General features: G+C 65.0%; 1 protein-coding gene across 2 annotated transcripts in view; it reads left to right on the top strand.

Moving 5' to 3' along the window:
* Window positions 1-445: 445 nt before the first annotated feature.
* The window catches only part of TCEA3 (transcription elongation factor A (SII), 3), a 10,088-nt gene continuing 9,440 nt past the window's right edge, over window positions 446-1,093 (top strand). For both annotated transcript variants that reach the window (XM_014959762.1, XM_014959763.1), the window contains exon 1: window positions 446-566. In XM_014959762.1, the coding sequence (XP_014815248.1) occupies window positions 498-566 (69 nt within the window). In that variant the 5' untranslated portion in view covers window positions 446-497. The remainder of the gene's footprint in view (window positions 567-1,093) is intronic.

Here is a 1,093-nt window from a genome sequence, read left to right on the forward strand (position 1 = left end):
GGGGGTGCTCAGTCAAGTAGGGCTTAAAAAGCCACGGGAGGTGTTGGGGTGTCATTTGTCATCGCAGCCTGTTCCCCTGAGGAAATCACTGCTGCTGGACTCCGGGTTTGGAAAGAGACACCCCCGGGGCCCACGGAGTTTGCCCCTCAAGCCATGGCACCCCTCGGGAATCCCTGGAAAACCATCATCCTGGTGGGAAAGCCACATCCCAGTGGGAAAGCCACCATCCTGGTGGAAAAACCATCGCCCTGGTGGTAAAGCCACCCCCGTAGAAAAACCATCCCCCTGGGCACTCTCCCTGCCAACACCGGGCTCCAGCCCCATAGCATTTGGCACCCCAAAACCCCTCGGGGACCCCTCCGGCGGGGTCGGCCGTGCGTCCCGGTGCCCCCCACTGCATGCCTCCCCCCCCCCCCCCCTCCCACATCCGGGCCCCGCCCCCTGCCTTGGTTTGGCTCCACCGGCCACCCAAAGGCGGCCAGCGACGAGCCGCCGGCATGGGGCCCGCTGAGGAACTGGTCCGGATTGCCAAGAAACTGGATAAGATGGTGGCCAGGAAGAGCACGGTAAGGTGGCCGAGTCCCTCGGGGTGGGGGGGTGCGTGTGTTTGCACACGTGTGTGTGTGTTTGCACCCCTGCATATTTACACACATGTGCAGGCGTGTTTGGACGTTGCAACGCGGCTCGGGACAGGGGAGGGAGGGAAAGGGGGGGGGGGGGTGTGTTTGCTTTTCACCCCCCCACACCCCCTTCTTGTTGCTGGTGGTCCCTGGGGGGCTGAGCTGGTCTGGGGGGGTGGGCTGAGCACCCACAGGTGCCACCAGCACCCCGGGGTGCTCCCTGTGCCACCCCTTGGGACAGCACAGTTGGCACCCAGGTGTATTTTGCCTCCCATTTGGGGGGGTCTCCTGCACCCCATTGCTCCTGGTTGTTGAGATTTGGGGACAAGGTGGTGGTGGGAGGAGGTGGGGGGGGTGCTGTCCCAGGGGGCCACGGGCAAACGTGGGTGACAGGTGCTTGGCCACCAGCCCGGCCACCAACACCCGATCGGGGCCGGTGCCACGGGCTCAGCCCCGTGCAAGGGAAAACTCCC

This window comes from Calidris pugnax, unplaced genomic scaffold (genome assembly GCF_001431845.1).
Source record: "Calidris pugnax isolate Ruff unplaced genomic scaffold, ASM143184v1 scaffold402, whole genome shotgun sequence".
NCBI classification, from domain to species: Eukaryota; Metazoa; Chordata; class Aves; order Charadriiformes; family Scolopacidae; genus Calidris; species Calidris pugnax.